The following is a 23,399-nucleotide window of genomic DNA, read 5'->3' on the forward strand; positions in this document are numbered from 1 at the left end:
GGTATCCTCAAAAGTCTTCTCCAGCACCAAAGTTCAAAAGCGTCAATACTTTTTCTATCTTGCTTCTTCAAAGTCCAGTTTCATGCCCATAGAGTGTCATGGGGGAAACCATGGTCCGCATGATTCTAATCTTTGTAGGTGTAGGCACATCATGGCATCTAAATATCCTTTCCAAGGTCTTCATTGCTACCCTACCAAGTGCTAGTCTCCAGCATATTTCTTGACTGCTGGATCCTTTACTGTTGACAGTTGATCCTAAAAGTTAGAAGCTATCCACCACTTCAATGTCTTCATTGTCAATTCTGAGACTGGTTGCTGTACCCATTGCCATTAATTTAATCTTCTTTACATTTAATTGTGGTCCTGTTTTTTCACTGTGCTCCTTGGCTTTCATTACTAGAGCTTGCAGATCATCCGCATTCTCAGCTGTCAGAGTGGTGTCATCAGCGTAGCACAGCTCTATGAGCCCCTGGTGGCGCAGTGGTAAAACTGCCGCCCTGTAACCAGAAGGTTGCAAGTTCGATCCTGACCAAGGACTCAAGGTTGACTCAGCCTTCCATCCTTCCGAGGTCAGTAAAATGAGTACCCAGAATGTTGGGAGACAATATGCTAAATCATTGTAAACCGCTTAGAGAGCTTCCAGCTATAGAGCGGTATATAAATGTAAGTGCTATTGCTATTGATGTTTCTTCCTCCAACTTTAAAACCATGCTCATCTTCTTTCAATCCAGCTTCATCTTCTTTTCAATCCAGCTTCTATATGTTCAGCATATAAAGTGAATAAAGAAGGAGAAAGTATACAGCCTTGTCTTACTCCTTTGCCGATCTGGAACCAATTTGTTTTACCATGTTCCATCTAGACTGTGACACCCCTGTGAGTATGTACTGGACTGTGACACCCGCATCCTCTGTATAGGTTTCTCATGAGAACAATGAGATGTTCTGGGACACACATTTTCCTAAGGATATTCCACAACTTGACATGGTCAACACAACTGAAGGTTTTTCTGTAGTCAATAAAGCACATATTGACTTCTTCCTGGTATTCTTTGGCTTTCTTAATTATCCAGGGTGCATCAGCAATGATGTCTCTTGTTCCTTGGCCTTTTCTGAAACCAGTTTGAACATCCAGCATTTCCCTTTCCACATAGGGCTCTAATCTACGTTGGATGATCCTGAGCATTATTTTGCTAGCATGTGAAATTAAGGATATTGTGCAATGGTTTGCACAATCTGTTAAGTCTCCTTTCTTTTGTATGGGTATGTAGGCTGACCTCTTCCAATCTGTTGGCCACTGTGCCATTCTCCAAATTTGCTAGCATAGTTTGGTTAGAGCCTTGACTGATTCTTCTTCTGTTGCCTGCCATATTTCTGTAGCTATTCCATCAATTCCTATAGCCTTCCAACTTGGTGTGCTGATTTAACTTCGTCTTCCCATACTAGAGGTTCCTGCAAGTAGGGAATATCTTCTAGAGTATCTTGGATGTTGACATCCCTGCTGTATAGATTTTCAGTATATTCCTTCCATCTCTGTTTGATCTTCTCTGAATCAGTTACTATCTGTCCTTTGGCATCCCTTAACATACCAATTCGAGGTTGGAACCTCCCTCTGAGTTAATAGATTTTTTGGAAAACTTGTCTTGTTTTCCTGTGTCTATTTCCATCCTCAAGGTCTTTACAGACATCATTTTAGTACTGCTGCTTGTCCTTTCTAACAGCTTTCTGAAATTCCCTATTAAGTTCCTTTGTGAGGTCTTTAACTTTCTTGATAATTCTTATAATCCTGGAGCACCAATTTCCACCTCCTTAGTAAACCACAAGCTACTAAGTAGGTGGAAATTGGAGTTCCAGAATTATAAGATAAACAATTTAAATGCACAGCTGGCCTTAGTTACCTATGGTCCCGGCACTTGTGGTTTTGCATATACACAGTTGGTCATAGGGACCCAGTTTCATTATTTGCAGGGTGATAATAGGGTTGTTTTCGCCTATCCACAGTTCTTGAGGGGCTGGAAGTGACTTCTGATGTCATTTTCTGCTGCCATTTTGTGGCTCTTTTCCATTTAAAAAAACCCTAAAATAAGAACAAAAGTCAGAGGATTTGGAAGTTCTAGAGGCATTGTTGGAGAGCAAGGTAGAGAAGAGCTGGTCTTGTGGTAGCAAGCATGACTTGTCCCCATAGCTAAGCAGGGTCTGCCCTGGTTGCATCTGAATGGGAGACTTGATGTGTGAGCACTGCAAGATATTCCCCTCAGGGGATGAAGCCGCTCTGGGAAGAGCAGAAGGTTTCAAGTTCCCTCCCTGGCTTCTCCAAGATAGGGCAGAGAGAGATTCCTGCCTGCAACCTTGGAGAAGCTGCTGCCAGTCTGTGAAGACAATACTGAGCTAGATAGACCAATGGTCTGACTCAGTATATGGCAGCTTCCTATGTTCCTATGTAAAGTACTGTGCTGATTTCTGCTCCTCCCGCTTTTTCTTGAGATTTTCAGCACAGTTTAGTGGTGTGCTTAGGAACCTAAACTCCAGCCCCATAGAGTTAAGATTTCTCTATCCATGGTTTCATTAGCCATGGAAATGGGCATGAATGGAATGCCCGTGAATAACGAGGGCCACCAACAAAACAAACTAAGATTATTCTTTTTTTGGCTTGGTAACTGTAGTGTTGGTGTAGAGCCTGGGTGTTTTTAAATCTACTCAAATATTTCAGAAATACCCATTTTAGTATAATTTTGGACTTGTGGACCTCTAGAGGGTTCAGCATATATGGCGGTTGAAAATCCTTGCTATAAAAACCAATGTTGTCAAATGAAGTGACTCAAAGTGTAAGACAAGGAACATTCAGTCCTATTTGAAACAAACATAGATAACAGCTTTCCACAAACTGAAACAGAAGTGTCAAATGTCTGAGTTCATGGCTTTCCACAACAGTTTTAGAATATAAACCAGAAGATAAGACTGTTCCAAAGTGCTATTGGATGAGCTGAAGTACTTGTATAAAATGATATGGAACTAGTACCATTTTTAAATGTATTTTAATTACAGATTTATATTGGTTCTGCTCTGAAAATGTGAGACCAACAAAACTCAAATTACTATTAAACTGACCAAAAAAATCTGGAGTTTAATCCAATTTCATTAAAAAATAAAGAGGCCTGCCACTATTTTAGTGAAAAGACTGTTGGATATTAAATCTCTAGGTGTACAACCCAACTGCACATAGATTTACACCCTGTCAACGGTGTTCACTTCCACTTTAAATTTTCTTGGGATTTTTATTCCCATTCTTATACAAACCCCTTAATTTCTAAGAATTGCACTACCGATTAGGATAATGCAACATATGCAGTAAGATTCAATCATGACCATCAGTTATCAAGCATTTGAAATCTTGATTATTCAGGCACAACTGCACACACTAAATTTTACAATACGCTTACTAAGAGCTCCTTAACACAGAGAGACTAGAAAAGTGTTGCTGAAAATTATGGGAACTGCACACTTAACAAAATATAAGGGCTTCATAGTTCCTACAAGCTCAGTTTGTAAGGAATTATTTATATCTACATCCTGTTTAGAAAAAAGTTCTGCCATATTTACACCATTTTTACAATCATTCTTAAGGAGGGAGGCCCCCAGCTAGTACTTCCTGCCATTCACACTCTGCTGCTTAAAGCCAAAGTGAACTTCAAGTCAAAGCAAGAATTAGGCTTAATTTTTCCCTATATGGATTTTGACTCACTTGGAATAAGGGCCCACCTCCTAATTCTCTGTAAAGTCCCATGCACTCAGATGGCACTATGTAATAATAAATATCAAAGTTTCATTCGTTTTACAAAATATAGGGGTTGGTCTATTTAATGCATTGTTTCATAGTCAACCAAAACATGGGGGTATCAATCATTTTTTAGCCTCAATTACATGACAGCAGCAGCAGATCCATATCTTTAAAGATGCATCTGCCCCACTGACCTGTAGTGTTTGCGTGGGGGGGGGTTTAACTTAAACGGACAGGAAAAGTTAAAACTGAAGCAGGTGGGGGCACACAGAAAAGGATGCTGAACTGTCCCCTTATTTGCCATTCTTTCCAAACCCTTCCAGGTTTATCCCCTGCCCTCCCCGCTGCCAGTTAGGTTCCAATACCAGAAGTGAACCCAGTGGAGAGACAGTCACTTGGTGGTTGGACCCAAAACTATACAAGTTTCTGTCTAGATGGCAGCTTTTTGTATGAGAGTCATAGCTCAATGGTAGATGTTTGACATGCAAAAGGCCCCAGGTTCATCTCTAGCATCTTTAGGCAAAGGTCTCTGTGCAACAGATGTGCTGAGAAATCTCTCCCCAAGATACCAAAGAGCTGCTGCCAGTCACAGCAGACAACACTGGCTACTAGATCGATGGTCTGATTCTGTCCAAGGCAACTTTATATATCGTATATACCTGATAGGGTACCATATACATGCTGGAAGTTCAAAGAAGTAAATAACAGCATTTGCACACATTCATGCTTTATTACTCATATAATATTTCTCTATTTCTGATTCCAAAGTGCATTCACTGGCTGACATCCAGAGCAACCTACTGATAGTACAGCCGGAAGCTGCATCTGCACAATGGAGAGCATTCCTAGCTGTGCCACAGCCACATGCACGGTGGCGAGATCCAATGCTGACCAGTAGCTCTAGCACCCACTGTCACCTGAAATTGAACCCAAGGGTCACACAGCCCTTCCAGAGCAAGCAGTCAAATTTCACTCTCCCCTACTGTGTATCTGAGGCTCTGCAACCACAGTGATCATGGGAAAGCTCTCCTTCATGCTACTGGTAGGCTGCTCTGGGTGTCAGCCACAGCCACTATATGCAAGGACAGAGGAGTGGAACAGCATCCGCTGGTCCTACACCAACCTCCATGCATACAACAGGAGGTGCAAATGGAGCTGTACAGCTGAACACACAGAGGCTGGCTGGAGGTGTGTGAACGTTTTGTGCATTTTGAAGGTGTGAATAGGGCTAATGTTCTACTGCATGTTCTGCATGAGGAGACATGACACTGGCCTCATCAAATAGCCAAAGTGGGAAAGAATTTTCAGAAATCCAGTGCTTTACTCACTGAGCTTTCCTGCCTTTCCTGGATAACTTGAATGAATGAATGAATGGTTAATCTATATGAGTTTAGGGTACAAGAGAAAAAACCCGCTATTGCCAGCCAAGTCACAATATGCCAGGCCAATTATTAGGGTAGCAGTATTCAATGTGAAGCATGGAAAAAGGTTTTTCCTTTACGCTATGATGCATTTGGATTTTTTTTGTTGCCTGTGTCTACTGCTCAATAGGAAAGGGAGGAGTAAACAGGATATAGCCTAGAAGCTGTGATGAACGGCGGTTTCGTTTTTCTCCCCCCGCCTAAGGAAACAAGGCGAAAAAATGTAGGTTTTTCCATTATATGGGTTTAGTCCAGAAGCTTGCCAATGGGGCAGAATGGGGGGGGGGGGGAGATCAGATCAGCACTGCATACTGTTATTAGCTAAGTGCTTATAATAGAAGAATGATTTCATCAACTAAGTATCTTTCAAAATAAAAAGATAAGAGTTATTTGTAATGTGTTTACCAGAGTTTGAAAACTCAACCATGTCTGGGGTGAGGAATCAGTTTTTTCCATTAAAATGTTGCTGTTTTCAGCACTTTTCCTTAAAATTTCCATATCTCAATGAAAGTGACACAAGACCTGCTTTCTCTTAAAACCTCTGCCAGTATGCCAGAAAAGGATCAGAGGGGAGGGGAGGGATTGTTAGTGACCCCAAATAATGGCTGGCTAGTGAGCTAAATCTAAATTTGTGGATCCCTGTTCCCAAGCATATCTAGCTGTTCAAAACTGGACAACAGAACTAGCCTTTGACATGATGCTTGCTGCAAGACAATTCTTATGTTAAGGGCTGAAGAGTATGAGGAAAAAATAAAGCTATCATGCTTTCCTTTGTCTACCACCCTATGTGCCTCTCATGTTTCCAAGGCCTGTACAGCATGATTCAGCATGATTTTATTCCAGATAAAATCCAGAAACTAACCACACCATCTGAGCCTATGCTCATATACCTATTGAATTACCCGTACCGAGATGGCAGATTGCAGAGGTGGGACAAGCATGTGGAGTGAGTGGTGAGGGAAGGTGCATCCTCTCCTCTACCACATGGTAAACTTATCATTCAAACTAGAACAAAAGGTGCTATGAATACTTGGGGCGGGGTGGTGCGGGGGGGGGCTTTTCTCCCACCCCCAGCCCGAGACCTTTAGTATAAACCATACAACACCCATCCAAGAAGGTCACCCTACCTAGATCACATGACCATTCAGCCTGCTGATCTGGAATAGGAAGATCCATGAAATGGAATTTTCCTTTCTTCTATTAATACTCTGAAGAATAAAGGGTTCATTCAGGAGACCATGGGGGGGGGGCGTGTCGGGGAGGTGGCAGGTACAGAACTATTGATTTCCCATCTTCTCCTTCCTGGCCAAATGTGTGACGTAGATCCTTGATATAAATTACACAATACCCACCCTAAGTATTAAGTACCCTTGTATATTATAATTATCATATAAGTACAATGAAGTGGTTAAAGTGTATGTTTTAAATCAGCGGTTTATTGAAATTCTTCATTATACTTTCCAATAATTAGTCATTCTAGATCAAAAGTTTTATATTTAGAAAAGCAATATACATTCTCTATGCACAGTAATGTGAAAACGTCTTGAGTTATGCATTAATAATTACATTGGGATGTAAGAAGGTACCAGGACAACAGGTCGGGGCAGGTGGGAGAGAAGACAGAAAGGTGAAAGGGAGATGTTTTGTGTCAACTGGGTAGACAGCCAGATGAAATGTTGAATCACAATAACTATTGCTTTCAGTCAATAAAGTTACAGACAAAACAGTCCAGAAAGCTGCTCCATATATGCCATGACACGTATATGAAGATGGAAATAAGTTAACAGCAACCCTTATAGACAATCTTCTAAATGATGTTTTTAAGACACCTTAGGAAGTAAGTGGTCTTAGACTCCAGTATCTTTGACATTCCATTCAATACTTGCCTACCATTGGGGATGTGCACAATCCCAGGTTACTTGGTTCAAACCCAAATCAGATTCAGACTGGGCATTTTCAGTTTTGCCCTTCCTCCCCCCCCCCCACCAGTTCGGTTCAAATTTGAACCAGTTTGGGCCCAGGTTCAGAGGTGCCAGGTGCCATTAAACTGTGTAAAAAAAAAGTTTGACTTATCACTGCTGAGGGCTTCAGTGACCTCGGGGGAGGGGGTGCTGCTGTCGCCACGGGAGGTCTCCAGTGGCTAGCCTCCCCCTGCTGGCCTCCTTCAGAGTCTCCCTGGGCTGGTTCAGCCCATTTGGGGCAGTTTGGGCCCTGTTTGTACACATTGTGGTCATTTTTGGGGCCACCATGCATGCACATAGACCATTTGCATGACCAGGTTATGACCCGAGTCATGCAAAATGGCCACTGCAAGCAAATAGGGCTGAAACAACCCTGAAATGGGCCAAACCGGCCTGGGGAAACTCAGGGGGGGGGCGATGGGTGAGAGGGAGCCTCAGAAGACACCCCCCAGCCAAAGCAACACCACCTCACCAAGGCCGCCAAAGATCTCAGTGGCAATAAGTTTTTTAAAAAATGTTTTTTACATACACATACATTTTAATGGCACCTGGCACCCCCAAACCGGGCCCAAACTGGCCCAAGGGGTTTGGGCCGACCTCAAGCCTTCGAACCAAACTTGTGTGTATAGTATTCAGTGCAGTTCTTGGGATCCATTATGTGTATACAGGAGGCTCTTAATTATCACAGGGGTTAAATGCTACCACTGCAAACATCAAAACTGTGATAATTAAAACCTTGTGTCTATGAGAATGATGGGGTTAGGTTCCTCAGTACGTTTATTTGATTTATATTTATTGTTTGATTTCTATATTGCTTTTCATTAAAATAATCTCAGAGCAGTTTACAATATAATTAAAACAATGCATAATTAAAATACAAAAGTACAAATATTGAATATAAATCCTCTCTATTTAAAAGTTTAAAAACCTGTATAAAACAGTAATACACAAAACACAAAGTAAAAGCAGTAAAAACAATACTTCCATTTAAAAGCCTGGGTGAAGAGCCATGTCTCTACTTGTTTTCTAAAAGAAACTGTGATGGAGGCCAAGGAGTGGATTATTATTATTATTAATTCAATTTCTATACCACCCTTCCAAAAATGAGAAATAAAATATAAATAAGATGGATCCCTGTCCCCAAAGGGCTTACAATCTAAAAGAAATGTAAGAGAGACATCAGCAACAGCCACTGGAAGTACTGTGCTGGAGGTAGATAGGGCCAGTTACTCTCCCCCTGCTAAATAAAGAGAATCACTGCATTAAAAGGTGCCTCTTTGCCAAGTTAGCAGGGGTTTGGATGCCAGCTGGGAGAGCATTCCAAAGTCTGGGGGCAATGACTGAGAAGGCCCAGTCATGCATGCTCAACAGCCAAGCCTCTCTCACCTGTCAGCACACAGAGCAGAGCTCACACCCCCAAATGATCTTGTCAAGTGGGCAGACACCCTTGGGAACAGGCAGTCCTTCAGATATCCAGGGCCCAAACCGTTAAGGGCTTTAAAGGTCAAAAGCAACATCTTGGACCCGGAAGCAAACTGGTAGCCAGTGCAGATCTTTCAGAATAGGTATAATATGATCCCAATGGGCTAGATAAAGTCCTAGCTGCTGCATTTTGCACTAGTTGCAGTTTCCGAATATTCTTCAAGGACAGCCCCACGTAGAGTGTGTTAAAGTAATCTAGCCATAACATGACTGGGGATTGGGTAACTGTGGGAAGATCTGCCATCTCAAGAAAGGGATGCAGCTGCCACACTAGCCAAAGCTGTGCAAGAGCACCTCTGGGCATCTGAATATCCAAAAGCAGAGCCGGGTCAAGCAGTACTCCCAAGCTGTGTACTTGCTCTTTTAAGGGGAGTGCAACCCCATCCAAAACCCATCAAATCCCTTCATCTCAACTGGCTCTCCTATTGACCAACAGCACCTCCATCTTGTCTGGATTCAATCTCAGTTTACTAGCCCACATCCAGCCCATCACAGCCTCCAAGCCTTGATTCTGGTCATCCACTGCCTCCCTAGGATCAGGTGATAAGGAGAGACAGAGCTGAGTGTCATCTGCATATTGCTGACACCACAGTCTAAGTCCCCAAATGACCTCTCCCAGCAGTTTCATGTAGATGTTGAACAGCATGGGGGACAAGATCGAGCTCTACAGGACTCCACAAGCCAATGGCCAAGGAGCCAAGCAGTAGTCACCCAGCACCACCTTCTGGACCCTCCCCGCCAAAAGGCACTTGAAAGCAGTGCCTCCAAACCCCATACTCGAGAAGCAGTCCAGGAGGATACCATGGCTGATGGTACTGAACGCCGCTGAGAGGTCCAGAAGAAGCAGCAGCAACGTACTCCCCCTGTCAAGGTCCCAATGTAGGTCATCCACTAGGCTGACCCAAGCAGTTTCAGCCCCATATCCAGGACGGAATCCAGAAAGAAAGGGATCTAGATAATCTGTATCATCCCTCTGCAGCTGAGACGCCACCACACTATCGCCTTGCTCAAAAGGTTCTAAGAAATACGAAGGGAAATGGGAAACACAAACATGAGGAATACCTTGGCCACTCCAGCTCCCCCAGTAATGCCCCCCCAACAAAACAAAAAAAATCTTCCAAATTCCACAAAAACATGTCCCAACATGGCTCCATGCTGACTCCAAAAGTGTCTCCAAGATGGAAATATGAAATGCATGCACAGGAACTGCAAATGGCCAAAATTCACCAACATGATAAATCACCAACACCTGGTCTATACTGCTGAACCACGAACAGCTGAAATTGTGAATAAAGAACCCATGACAGTTGAGGGTTTTCTGCATATGAACCCATTGTGTATCAAGTAAAGGGTTGTATATGGGGCGCTGGCTGGTTTTATGGCCATCCAGGAAAAGGCAGTGATTTGACTGAAGCTATAGGACTCAAGATAAACACCAAATAAGCCCAACTGGAACTGCAGCATAGTTCCAATAATGTTGAACCAGAACATCTCTCTTGTGATTGGTCAAGGTTTCTCAACATTCCATAGGAGAGAAATATTAATGGAGGAGCAGGACCCAAGGAGTAAGTCGCCTGACCCAGGATGGAGAAGACCACCAGAGGAAAGAGGAAGCAAGAAGCAGCATAAGAGTGGTCATACTGCGGAGAGATAAATCACCTAGAAGGCTGGAAGGGAGAGCTGACACTCAAGTTTCTCTCAAAACACCTTCAAGGAGTTGATTTGAATTGGTCTTGCCCTGAATACTCTTTAGACAGAGGCTGCAATTCTCGCTGCTGAAAGACCTAGCAGTCCGAGGACTTTCCTTATGAGGAAAGAACAATACATCCAAAGACAAGTTAAATCTACAATATGAGCCCTGGACTAGGGTTGTGCGTCTTGTATTTTTTCTGTACCAAATCCGAATCAACCCCATTTTGTATTTTGTCCAAAATTAAGCTTTCTGAATCACCCCAGTTTTGTTTTGTATCCGAATTAATCTGAATCCGAATTAATTCGGATTAAAAAATGGGTCACATGGCCAAAAGAGTGGGTGAGGGTTGTAGTGCCCAATGAGTGGAAGCTACTACAAAAATTTCAAAGGAATTGGGCAAACATCTGGTTTTTGGTGAATTTTTGAAGTTTGCACGTCTTTCAGGTTTTCCTCATAGGGTATAATGCAGGTTTCAGGAAAAGTATAGCTTAACGCAGAGGGGAAAGGGGTGGCCCATAGTGGAATGTGGTTGGTGGTAGTGCCCAGTTGGTGCAAGGAAGCTACCACAATTTTTTCAGAGGAATTTGACAAAGGGCTGATTTTTAAAGAATTAATGAAGTTACACGTCTTTCAGATTTTCCTCATAGGGTATAATGGAGTTTTCTGCAGTCCCGTAACTCCACTTGGGGGGCACTGGGGTGGCCCAGAGCAAGTGGTGGTGTAGTGCACATAGAGTGCCAACCACCCACATGGGTTGCCAACCCATGAAGTACAGGGTTTTGTTGTTCTAGAGGTGTTCTGAGTGTAGATTCTCTGGTAGCATATGAGAGTGGATTCATAGTTTTTCATTAAAAATCTAATTTGCTACCAGAGAATCTAAACTCAACACCTCAGAAACAACAAAACCCAGTACCCCAATAGGTTAGCAATCCAGGGGAGTGGTTGGCACCCTCTGTGCACTACACCACCACTCGCTCAGCACCACATCAGTGCCCCCCAAGTGCAGTTATGGGGCTGCTAAAACCACCATTATTCCCTCTGCAGGAAAAGCTTAAAGACACACAAACTTCCCCAAATCACAAAAAAAAAATCCACCCTTTGCCCTATTCCTTTGGAATCTGGGTTGTGGCAGGCACCCCTTGGGGCACTGGCAGGCACCCCTTGGGGCACTTCCACCCAACCCACTGTTTTGCCCCAGCAGACCGCTTTCTGCCCCAATTCTGCCACGAAGAACATCACCAGGCAGCACACACATTGACGACAACGACAACAGCAGAGCTTTGCAAAGAGCCAGGTTTCCGAAGCAGGCATCATATGCGCAGCAGACTAGGGTAGCCAACAGCAGCATCAAGTGCGCCCTGCCCTCCCTTCCCCACCCAAGCATTTGTCATCCACAGACAGGGACTGAGACTTCCAGAACATGTGATGCAGGGAATGGCAAGGATACAAAACAACATACTCCCACATAAACAAGTTGAAAAAGTGAAGACTGATGAACGACGGCACTCAATTTTTTGGCGCTGTTATTTGCGCATTTTGCTGCAGTTTGGAGCCCGTGGCACCCCAGTTCAGCAGCACCACCCATTTGTGGATTCAAGCAACATTTCAATAAAAACCCTGATGATGCAACAACTCACTATATGACCCAATCCTCATTATTGGGGACTGGGAAGACCCGAGTTCAAAACCCCATTCAGCCAGGAAACTAGCTGGGTGACTCTGGGCCAGTCACTTCTCTCTCAGCCTAACCTGCTTCACAGGGTTGTTGTGAGGAGAAACTCAAGTATGTAGTACACCGCTCTGGGCTCCTTGGAGGAAGAGCAGGATATAAATGTAAAAACCCTACACTATTAAAAAAAAACCCCTACACTATAAAACTATAATATTACTGTCTGCTAGACATGGGTGGGTGAAAATTAGCATTTTATGCCTGTGTGCACGTGGCTGCGTGCTCTGTGAGAGGGTTGGAGAGGGTTTAGGGCAGGCCTGCTCAACTATGGCACCCCAACTGTTTTTGGACTACAACTCCCATAATCCCCAAACACAGTGGCCAACAGCCAGGGATTATGGGAGTTGTAGGCCAACATCTGAAGGTGGGCCGAAGTTGAGCAGCCCTGGTGTTGGGTTTGTGCTGTGGCCTAATGCTATGTGCTGCTCTCAAAGTATGAGTGGTAGACATTTGTGAGGGGGCACCAGTAGCATCAAGCTCATCAGTGGCCACTGCTGGTGATTGGGGCGAGTTGGGGTGGGTGGGCACATGTGCTTCTGTCTGTGCTGCCGTTTTAGTCAATCAAATCACAGAGTCCTTGGGGGTAGGTTGGTGTATGTGTGTCTGTCTCTCTGTGCTGCCGCTTTAGTCAGTCACAGAGTGCTTCTTTCTATTTTGGAGAAATACAAAGAAAAGACTCATACAGCAGACATTTTATTTATTTATTTATTTATTTATTTTCATTTTCTATCCCACTCTTCCTCCAAGGAGCCCAGAGCGGTGTACTACGTACTTAAGTTTCTCCTCACAACAACTCTGTGAAGTAGGTTAGGCTGAGAGAGAAGTGACTGGCCTAGAGTCACCCAGCAAGTCTCATGGCTGAATGGGGATTTGAACTCGGGTCTCCCCGGTCCTAGTCCAGCACTCTAACCACTACACCACACTGGCAAAGCATTGCATTTACTATCATCACATTACCAGCATCAGCAAGCATCACAATGTTTATTTTTTTAACATTTCACATTCGTAACCTTTATTCCAACATCAAGCCTGTTTTTAAAAAGGCTGAACACACAGGAGAAGCAGCAGGCTGGTCAGCGAGGCTAAGTAAGGGCATAAATCCTGGAGAATGGCAGCTCCCCTGGGAGTCAATGGTGGAGGATAGGGGATAAAGATGATGGAATAGGCAATGAATGGAGCTCTCTCTTCACCCACACATGCAGCAGTAAGAAGGAAATGGTACCCTACACCAGCATATATATTCCTGGTGCAAACTCAGTTCTCTCTTTCTGGAAATGGGAAATAGAGCCATCAAGTCAATAAAGGCAGCTGTGTCTAAACTCCAACTAGTTTCCTTTCCAATGCAAATCTGAAGTTTAAAAATCTGTCAGTCAGGATGTCTTCCTGTATCATGTTACCTCCTAATCCCTCCCCTTCCCCATATTCCACTTATATACTTCCCAGTGTGTTAACAGCAAGTGTATGCTTTTTGCTTTAACCAAGCATAATAGCTTGTGCCTCCTATATACCTTGAAAGAGACTTGCAGTGTCTTTGCTGGCATTTTGTTTTGTTTTCTGCAAGGGCTTAAATATTTTAAATGCAAACAGGACAGAGCATGTGGAATCTTAATCATTACACACAAGATAATAAAGAGGGAGAAAAGGGGGGGCAAAGCCATATATCTCTAGAGCCAGCATGGTGTAGTAGTTAGAGTGTTGGACTAGGACCGGGGAGATCCGAGTTCAAATCCCCATTCAGCCATGAAACTAGCTGGGTGACTCTGGGCCAGTCACTTCTCTCTCAGCCTAACCTACTTCACAGGGTTGTTGTGAAAGAGAAACTCAAGTATGTAGTACACCGCTCTGGGCTCCTTGGAGGAAGAGCGGGATATAAATGTAAAAAAAATAAGTCTCTCCTCCAGGCGCTCCCAGAAGCCCCCCAGACAGAGTGGGAAGCTCCGGATATTGTTACTTAGAGTTGACAATGAATTGGCTGCTCTCAGCTTACTCATTTCATTCTCAGCACACAATGGCATCACAATACAGCTCATTTCTCTTAACTAAATGTCTTCAGAAGCTGTGTCCCTTTTTGCATATCTTATCTTCTGCTATGCTAATCCTTCTGACAAACACTCAGTCAGTTGCTGCTGGAGTCTGTGTGGAGAGACAAAAAGGACAATTTGCAATGCAATGCTGATGGAGCACCGAAGCGTTTTCCGAAGTAAACAAAACTCAGATCCGAAAGGAGGTCATTTCAATTTGTAAACGAAATTCATCGGAGGTCTAATTCTGGTTTCAATTTGTAGACAAATCATCCGAAATTGCCATTTTTGGGCACAAATCGATTTGTGCCCGAATCGAAATGCACAAGCCTACCCTGGACACTTGGTACTCATGAATTTGGTAAAACGTTTATTACATCTGCATTCTGAAAGGAAGTTAGAGGAACCCTCGAAAGCCCACTTTGCTGGTTAGCAAAGCAGTTTGTAGATAAATTGCTCTCATTCACTTTGAATAGGATTCCAATAGTTTCACAGCTGTTCCAAAGCTGCAATGGTTTTCTTGTTCAATATTGATGGATTCTTTACAGTTTGTTCAGCCAAAGCATATAGATTCTTTGAGATGGGCTTGCTCACTCAACCCTTGTCCATCCATGCTGATTAAGGTCATAAAGCCAAGAATGGATATTCAGGAGTCCAAAGTAATAAATATTTCATTATGAGAGGGCTGGATTCCAACAGTATCAAAAAAGAGCAAAGTTTATCCCCTGCTGAAAAGGATCTTGGGGGACCTTGCCAATTTAAGTTAAATTAAATTTAGTATTCAATATATCATTCCAAGCCAAGGTGTTAGAGTGGGTGGTGGTTTCAGGCTTTTCCAGAAGAGTCAGTGAGTCAGTCTCTCTGTTTCAGAAAAGAAACTCCCTTGGTCACTCTAGTGGACACCTTGCACTTCAAGATGGACACATGGAACGTGACGCTGTGGATTATACCAAATTTCTCAACAGCATTCTATGCCATACAACCCAATATCCTCCTTGTCTGCTTGATCTTTCGAAAGACTTTTAGGTTGATGATTATTTTACTTGGCTTACGTGATTTGGTGGGTGGATTATTATTATTATTAATTCAATTTCTATACCGCCCTTCCAAATATGGCTCAGTGCAGTTTACACAGAAAAATAATAAATGAATAAGATGGATCCCTGTCCCCAAAGGGCTCACAAACTAAAAAGAAACATCATATAGATACCAGCAACAGTCACTGGAGGTACTGTGCTGGGGGGTGGATAGGGCCAGTTACTCTCCCCCTGCTAAATAAAGAGAATCGCCACATTAAAAGGTGCCTCTTTGCCAAGTTATCAGGGGATAAACACATCAGGGGATGTGTTTTCAATTGCTGCCTTACTGGATTTTCACCTTTGCTGTCATTTTATTTTGCTGAGCTTAAGTGATGTTTCATTGTGTCTGATGATGGTTGTGATCTGTTGTTCTTGGTAGCTGCTTTGATTTGAATCAAGGATAAAAAATAATAAAAATATGGAACAGTGTGGCCGTCACAATATTGTTGCAGGATGGTGACTAGCTCTAGCACTGCACGCTAACAAGGGTGGTTCAGTTCATCTTTAGAGTTAAATCAATCCTAGTGACTCAAGCAGAAGCCTGCCAGTTTACTGAAGTCAGACAGCACCGTGATATGTTCATTTTCACTGCCATGATCCAATCAAAAGAAATTGTGGGGGATTTCCCTTACCACAGCCACAGAAAAGCCCCCATGGATCTTATTGAAGGTCTTCTCTACATCCAGCAACAGAACGATCAGTGGAGGAAGCCCTCATTCTGCCAGCAGTGTATTAATGATGAGACAGATTGAGCTCTTCCCTCCTATCTTGGCACAAACTCTACTTGAAAGGCAGGGGCGTATCTAGGGGTAGGGCAGGTGGGGCACGTGCCCCGGGCGCCACTTGAAGGGGGGTGCCATTTTGTAAAACTATTTTTTTTTAAAAAAATGGCTGCCAAAAACAAAATGGCCACCGTGCATGCTCAAATGGCCTCTGTGAGGTTCTAGGTCATGCCAGGCATTTCAGAGGCCATTTGAGCATGCGCGGTGGCCATTTTGTTTTCAGTGGCCTTTTTTTAAAAAAAAAAATATTTTTAAAAACAGCCACTGCACATGCTCAAATGGTCCCTGCGAGGCCCTAGAGGCCAGCGGGGTGAGGGGGAATCTTTGCAAAAAAACCCAAACCCAGCCTTTAGGAAGCCCCCCCAAGGGGCTACGGGTAAAAATAATAATAATAAAAATATAATATAAGACACTGTACACATATTCAGATTGGCACTATGTACAGAGAATCAGGGCTTGTGAATACTGAGCTGACGCTTATGAGCTAGGATTGCATTCATTTGCTCTTACTTTGCTTCTTGTGATAAGTGAGTTAAATGTGATGTCTTGCTAATATGGCTATTAATGGTGAATTTGTCTTTGAATCAGTGTGAAATCCTTAATATTAAGGCCCACTGGGAGTTTCTTGCTCTCTTTCTCTCATTTTAACTGTCTTTCTGAAAGACTAGAATATATTCCAAGCAGTGACACAGTTTACTCTGCATATTCTTTAATTATTTACAGAGTATCTGGGAAAAGTCAAATTCTCCATTGATTTTTAAAACTTATGTAATGGTGATGTTACAATGCATAGTAGAGAATTAGACAGGCACTTCTGTTTAGTTTTCCAAGTACATCTCCACATAGTATTTGGGTATTTCATGAGCCCCCGCATACTGAAATTTGTAGTTTTCCAGCATTTTTTGGTCTGGCTAAGTCCACTGCTAAATAGTTTTTGAAATATTAAAAGATTAACGAGCTTGACTTGTATTTTTCAGCTGATATTATGGTAAAGTTATCTGAAAGATGGGTGTCAGATGCTTGGACACGGGGCGCAATTTCAGTGTTTGCCCTAGGCGCTATTTTCCCTAGATACGCCTCTGTTGAAAGGTGTGTAGCAAACAGCAGATATTTACTGAGCTATTCATCAAACATGATGGAAAGAATCTTAACATCCACATTGACTGATTAAAATTGGCCTGCAGTTGTGACAGGACTGCAAGACCCTTCCAGTTTAATATTACAAAAATGCCAGTCCTACACAACGGCCACATCAGCTCTCCACATAGAAATCTCCACCTATTTTCTGGGAATTTATGCTGGATCAGGCCCAAGGCCTATCTAGTCCAGCATCCTGAGTAACACTTTCAACAAGCTGTCTACCATGACCCCATGATCTCTCTCCTGGTCAGCCACTGACAGTTCAGACCCCCATCAGTGTATATGTGAAGCTGGGTTTTATTTCCCCAATATGCATCACTTTACACTTGCTTACACTGAACTGAATTTGTCATTGTCGCCCACTCACCCAGTTTGAAGGCTGCCTTTTGGAGCTCCTCATAATCTGTTTTGCATTTCACTACTGGTTCTCACCATTCTACCAGGTTTCAGTTATGCCCATTATATCTATGTTTTCATTAGGAACCAAGCACTCCAGCTCACTTATCTTGAATCGGAGGCTTCTGGCATTGGTATATAAACACAGATACACCAAGTCTCTTAACCTGGCATTGGTATGTGCTATCTCCTTTACTATCATTTGACCTTTTTGACTTGCTGGCACCATTTGCTCTACTCCTGTTTCTACTCTGTCCCTTCCTGGTTTATCTGAAAGGTTTGCACCCTCACACCTTGAGGGATTTTGAACCAGATACCACCCAGGAACCATTTTAAAAGCTGCTCTGTGGCCTTTTTTATTTTAAGCACCAGCAGTCTGGTTTTATCTTGGTTCAGGTGGAGCCCATCCCTTTTGTACAGGCTTTGTTTGCCTCAAAATGTATCCCAGGATGTAACAAATCTAAACCTCTCCTCCTGGCACCACCATCTCATCCACACGTTGAGACCTCTCAGCTCTGCCTGTTTCACTGGCCCCACACATGGAACAGGTAGCACTTCAGAGAACACTACCCTACAGGTCCTGGACTTTGATCTACTATCTAGCAGCCTAAACTTGGCTTCCAAGACCTCCCGACTGCATTTCCCAACATAGTTGGTGCCAACGCACACCATGACAGCTGACTCCTCTCCAGCACTGCTCAACGGCCTCTCTGCATGATGTCCACAACCTTTGTGCAAGGCAGAAAGTCACTCTGCAGTCTACATCCAGGTCGCAAGTCCATCTCTCTATGCCCCTAACAATCTAATCACTCACCAGCGTTCTCTCTAATTTTTTTCATCTGTGTGCAGAATGAATTTTGTTCTGAATGGCAGTATCAAGGCAGTATTTGCACATATGCATTCAGAGTGAGGCCTTCCTGAATGGGATCTAAAATTAACTGAGTGGACATTTTTAAAAAAACCAACAAAAAACCTAAGTGTGCGCACATGCCTTAGAGGAAACACTGTCACCCACTACTAGGAGGCCCCCAACCTCCAGAGGAGTATCCTCTGTGCATGAGGATATCGGCGCATCACCCAAGGAAGGGGTGCCTTCTAAAGGAGCATTCCCCTCTTGCTGTCAGCCGGGGAGTGGGATGCCTCTATCACATCCCTGAAGGTCTTATCCACACACCTCTCTGCCTCCCTGAGCTTCTCCAGGTCAGCCACCTTGGCTTTGAGGGAACAAACTTGTTCCATGAAGCCAGGAGCTCTTTGCATCAAGTGCATACCCATAACTTCTGCTCCTCAGGCAAATAGTCATACATGCAACACTCCATGCAATACACTGGGACGCACCCACTCCCCTGCTGGCATTCTACCTTCATAACTGGTTTTACTGGCTATTTGGAGGCTGCAGAGAGGAAGGTAATACGTGCACTCTTGTGTGAAAGCCACTGACTTAAAACAACAGTTACTTGTCTATATTCTCACACCTTTAAAAAAATTTCTGTCTCATACCCTGTATAGGAATATTAGGAAGGAGGCAGAGGTGGTGGTCATTGTCTCTCTGTGGTGAAAGCAAGAGAGAGGGGGAGGAAGAGGATGCTGGAGCAGGAATGCCAGCTTTGCCTGGCCCAGCACTTTGAACTTTGACCTTCCAAATTCTCTGTCACTCTCAGTATCTTTGCTCCTGTCATGTTTGACTGCTCAGTGATAGATGCTCTGATCAGACCACTGAAGAGAAACAAGATATATAAAACAAAAAAATGGAGCCAAAGAGAAAACTAAAAGCCAAAACAAACAGACCTGGGACTTCAGAAGCCTGGTGGTTCCAACTTCTTAAAGGGAGTCTACTTTGAAAAGGGAGTCTACTTTGATTCCGAAGACTAAAGCATGACCCAAGCAAAAATCAAGAACTATCAACCATGGAACCATACACCACACTTGCAGGAGGCAGCACAGCAATAAAAATCCTCTATCATTAACAACTTGGCAGGGTACATGCAACCAATGTGTCCCCTCCCCGTCACTTCCATTTTTGTTTAGGAAATTGTCGTCCCCCCACTTTCTTTCTTTTTTTTGCATATCAAATTGACCTTTGCTATATCATAGGTTTGGGGCACACAGAACTCAGTCATTGGAAATACTTATAGTAATCAAAATCAGAAGCCGAGGCATTCAAATATTCTTGTAGCTAACACTCCCCTGGGGCTGTGTGGATCTTCACAAGTCAGCTTTTTAAGTTTGTGTGCGAGGGTTCAAGTACACTGTTTCTCAGTCAATGGAGTGGGGCAGTGCTCAGTGCTTCCAGTTGATTCTCCCTACAAGACTGATGAAAGTTAATGACCTCAGTGAATGAGAGTGAGGAGAGCTGGTCTTGTGGTAGCAAGCATGACTTGTCCCCTTAGCTAAGCAGGGTCCACCCTGGTTGCACATGAAATATGCTAGAAAGACTAGAAATGTCTAGTAAGCTATTCCCCTCAGGGAGCCGCTCTGGGAAGAGCAGAAGGTTTCAAGTTCCCTGCCTGGCTTCTCCAAAATAGGGCTGAGAGATTCCTGCTTGCAACCTTGGAGAAGCCACTGCCAGTCTGTGAAGACAATACTGAGCTAGACAGACCAATGGTCTGACTCAGTACATGGCAGCTTCCTATGTTCCTAAAGTCATGAGGCACCTTGTGCTTTCTCAGCTTGTTTTATTAAGTTACAGGGTGCCATTCTTTTGCTATTACCACCTAATCGGTGCAATACAGAAGGAAGGGGGCACTGATTCAATGGAAGGAAAGATGAGGAAATGGCTCACTTGTCCAGGCTGGAGGAGACATTGTTCGGGCAAAATACTTCTCCTCTCCCCATGTCTTAAAGGAGAAGGAAACCACACAGCCCCTTGGAGCTACAGCAGGATGGACATGGATTCAGTCCCATTTCCCTTGGGGAAAAGACCCGATGGAGTGGAAACAGAGACTCTTGTTCATTTCCTCCAAGGCCTAAGCCATACATGAACAGAGAGTCTGAGCCCATGAATGATGGCTAGAAGTTGGCACACTGAGGCTGTTGTAGATCTGACTTAGGGCAACGTGATGTGTGCAACTAAACTGCTCCTTAAATCCTGGCCACTGTTTTAGAATCCCACTAGATTATTCACAAGCTAGCCCATTCTAGGACAGACTGGACTGGTTAAGCAGAGGAGCTTCTAGAACAGCCATCTTCATTATTTTTCAAGCAGGGGCCACTATGGCAAAATGCCTTCAGTGCAAGAACCATTTCCCACTGTGCTGACCTCACACAGTACTGTACTTCTCAGTGCTGGGAGGGCCATTTGAGACAGTGCCTTCTCTTAATTAAGATAGCTCATCTTTATATTTTGTATGATCACACTGAACAGTTTAACACAATACTTTTGGCAGTTAAAATACTCCTTCCAGTTTTACCTGCTGGCTTGTTTGAAAGAAGATAAATCATGGTTAATGTCCAATACAATATGGTTTCCCTTATATGTACCCACCAACACTGTTCATATGTTTTCTCATATTTTGAAAATTGGAAGGTCTTTATGAAGCAGGCACACCTTGATCCCTGAATTCAGTAAATACAATATCTAAATCTAGTACTTAAGGATCTCTCCACACCATGCAACCTGTTCCAAGTTCTAGTACAATATGTACTGTGTCATGAAAACATATTTGTATTTTATAAATCCACACACACTTCACTACATGAAGCCAAACTGAGGGCGTGGGTTATGGAGACTAGAATAATTGCAGCACAGTTGCCTATTTATGCAGGTTTCTATAACAAGATCATTTTGCTAATCATATGCCACCAACATCTGGGTAGAAATACACAACAGTGGAGTCTAAGGTACACATTCTACAATTATATTACAAGCAAGAATATACGTTGCATCAAGAGATGGCATATTGCTTACCGTGTAAATGCCAATTCTACAAACAGCAAATGAAAGCTGGATACATTCAGACATGTTCTAAAGAAATTGAAATAAGGTATTACCAAGAATTACAGGTGCTGGGGAAAGGAGGAAGAAAAGAATTTTCTCAACACAAATTTATGCCACATGTTTTTTCCATCATAAGTCTAACACTGGGAAGCAAAAGGCATTTTTAATAATGATACGCTGAGATTGGTGTGACCAAAAGAACAGACTCCAATTCTTCCCATTGAACCACCGAATTTGGAAAGTGAGATTCAGTCTGTTCTGAGAAAAAACGGAGGGTTCTTTCGGATGGCAACAAACAGCACTATGAAAAGAGCTTGCAAGTAAGTTGAAGGCGAGAGCTTACTCAGCACCAGCACATACAGACTGCTGCCAGTTTTCCAGCACAGTCTCACATGCAGGTCACACAGCCAGCAGAGACCATGTGCAATTACCACAGTGCCAGCTGCTGGCCAGCTCTTGCTTTCTGTGACCAAAGCACAGAAGTCATCAGGAGAGATCATCAGGATCTCTCAATATGCTGATGACACCCATATCTATTTATCCATGTCAACCTCATCAGGAAATGGCATATCTTCTTTAAATTACTGCTTGGAGGCAGTAATGGGCTGGATGAGGGATAACAAACTGAAGCTGAATCCCAGTAAGACGGAGGTACTGACTGGGGCGGAGGGGTTGGGACCTTACAGATGGTTGAGATCTGCCTGTTCTGGGTGAGGCTGCACTCTCCATGAAAGATCAGGTACGTAGCTTGGGAGTGCTCCTGGACCCAAAGCTCTCCCTGGTTTCTCAGGTTGAGGCAGTGACCAGGAGCGCTTTTTACCAGCTTTGGCCGATACGACAGCCATGTCCATTTCTGGAGGTAAATGACCTTAAAACAATGGTACATATGCTGATAACCTCCAGGCTTGACTACTGTAATGCACTCTGCATGGGGCTGCCTTTATACATAGTCCAGAAACTACTATTGCTACAGAATGTGGCAGCCAGATTGGTCTCTGGGACAACCTGAAGGGACCACATAACACCGGTTTTGAAAGAACTGCACTAGCTGCCGATATGTTTCCAGGTGAGGTACAAAGTGATGGTTATTACTTAGAACGCCCTTAATGGTTTGGGTCCAGGGTATTTAAGAGAGCGTCTCCTTTGTCATGAACACTGCTGTCTGTTACATTCCTCTGGAGAGGTCTGGTTACAGTTGCCACTGGCTTGTTTGGTGGCGACCCAGGACCAGGCTTTCTCTGTGGCTGCCCCAGGGCTTTAAAATATGCTCCTTGCTGAAATAAGAGCATCTCCTTCTCTGTTTGTTTTCAGGAAGACCTTCAAGACTCACATGTTCTCACAGGCTTTTAATCAGAATTGTAATAATTTGTTTTAATTGTTTTATGTTACTGTTTTAATTGTTTTGTGTAATTTTAATTTTGTACACCGCCTGGTGTACAAGCATATCAGTGGTATGAAAATATGATTGACTGACTGACTGACAAATCACCCTTTCCCCTATTTGTCAGAAATCTGGTATTGAAAAGTGGTGGGTTATTCACAGAAACCAAGAGCTGATCAGCAGATGGCGCTGCAAAAATTGCAAAAGGTCCTTGCTGACCATATGACCAGCATGTGAGAGACTGTGCTGGAAAAACCCATAAAAGTCTGAAAAGTTGAGAAGATGTTGAATAAGTTCTCACATCTTCAAACCTACATATAAGCTGTTTTCAAAGCACTGGTGATAGCTGAAAGAGCCAGTCTATACGGTTTTTTGTATATAAAGATAAAGAGTTTCCAGCATAGATCTCATAATTACTTTTGCTATCCACACAACTTGTGCAATTCTGGAGGCAAACAGATAAAAGAATGATCATTCCAGAAAACATTCTGTAAATAATTTGTCCTGGAAAATTTATATACATTATATAAAATATACGTTTTTATATTTATGCATACTTTTTATGCATAGTAAAATGTATGCATAATATAAGACCATGCATA

At 43.2% G+C, this 23,399-nt stretch overlaps 1 protein-coding gene across 2 annotated transcripts in view; it reads right to left on the reverse strand.

The window, feature by feature from the left end:
- Positions 1-23,399, reverse strand: part of ARL15 (ADP ribosylation factor like GTPase 15) — a 232,166-nt gene that overhangs the window by 193,437 nt on the left and 15,330 nt on the right. Inside the window, exon 1 of one of the 2 annotated variants that reach the window (XM_053295705.1) lies at positions 21,387-21,440. The exons of the other annotated variant lie outside the window; for it this stretch is intronic. Within the exon in view, the coding sequence (XP_053151680.1) occupies positions 21,387-21,440 (54 nt within the window). Of the gene's footprint in view, positions 1-21,386; positions 21,441-23,399 lie in introns of those variants that run through there. 2 annotated transcript variants of the gene reach the window in all.

This window comes from Hemicordylus capensis, chromosome 2 (assembly GCF_027244095.1).
Source record: "Hemicordylus capensis ecotype Gifberg chromosome 2, rHemCap1.1.pri, whole genome shotgun sequence".
In the NCBI taxonomy this organism is placed as follows: Eukaryota; Metazoa; Chordata; class Lepidosauria; order Squamata; family Cordylidae; genus Hemicordylus; species Hemicordylus capensis.